Below are 532 nucleotides of genomic sequence, written 5' to 3' on the forward strand. Positions count from 1 at the left end.
CTGCCCGGCCTGTCCCCCGCAGCCGACGCCGCCTTCGTGGCCTCCTTCAGCATCCCTGGAGACAGCAAGGTCTACTTCTTCTTCGAGGAGACGGCCGATGAGTTTGATTTCTTCGAGCGGCTCCTGGTGCCGCGGGTGGCCCGCGTCTGCAAGGTGGGTGCCGGGACGATGACGGAGCACGATGACGGGGGACGATGGGGGTACCCAGCTCCCATCACCGCGGGGCTGAGCATCCTTCCCGGCTCCTGCAGAGCGACGTCGGAGGGGACAAGGTGCTGCAGAAGAAGTGGACGACGTTCCTGAAGGCCCAGCTGGTGTGCTCGCAACCCGGGCGCTTCCCCTTCAACGTCATCCATCACGCCTTCGCCCTGCCCCGCCGCCACGGCGGTGCCGACTTCTACGCCGTCTTCACCTCGCAGTGGTGAGTCCCGGCACCCAAGGGTGCTGCGGGAGCACTGGGGACCCACGTCCTCCCCCCCGTGCCCACCTTGCTGTCCCTGCAGGCAGGCGGGCAGAGCGGGCAGCGCAGCAG

The 532-nt window shown here is 68.0% G+C and overlaps 1 protein-coding gene across 1 annotated transcript in view; it reads left to right on the forward strand.

Moving 5' to 3' along the window:
* Positions 1 to 532, forward strand: part of SEMA4A (semaphorin 4A) — a gene marked incomplete at its 5' end in the record, with an annotated part of 10,746 nt that overhangs the window by 9,092 nt on the left and 1,122 nt on the right. The window contains 3 exons of the mRNA XM_035890832.1: positions 23 to 153; positions 252 to 421; positions 504 to 528. Coding sequence (XP_035746725.1) covers positions 23 to 153; positions 252 to 421; positions 504 to 528 — 326 coding nt within the window. The remainder of the gene's footprint in view (positions 1 to 22; positions 154 to 251; positions 422 to 503; positions 529 to 532) is intronic.

The sequence above is a fragment of the Egretta garzetta genome, unplaced genomic scaffold (assembly GCF_000687185.1).
Source record: "Egretta garzetta isolate BGI_Z169 unplaced genomic scaffold, ASM68718v1 scaffold1063, whole genome shotgun sequence".
Classification (NCBI taxonomy): Eukaryota; Metazoa; Chordata; class Aves; order Pelecaniformes; family Ardeidae; genus Egretta; species Egretta garzetta.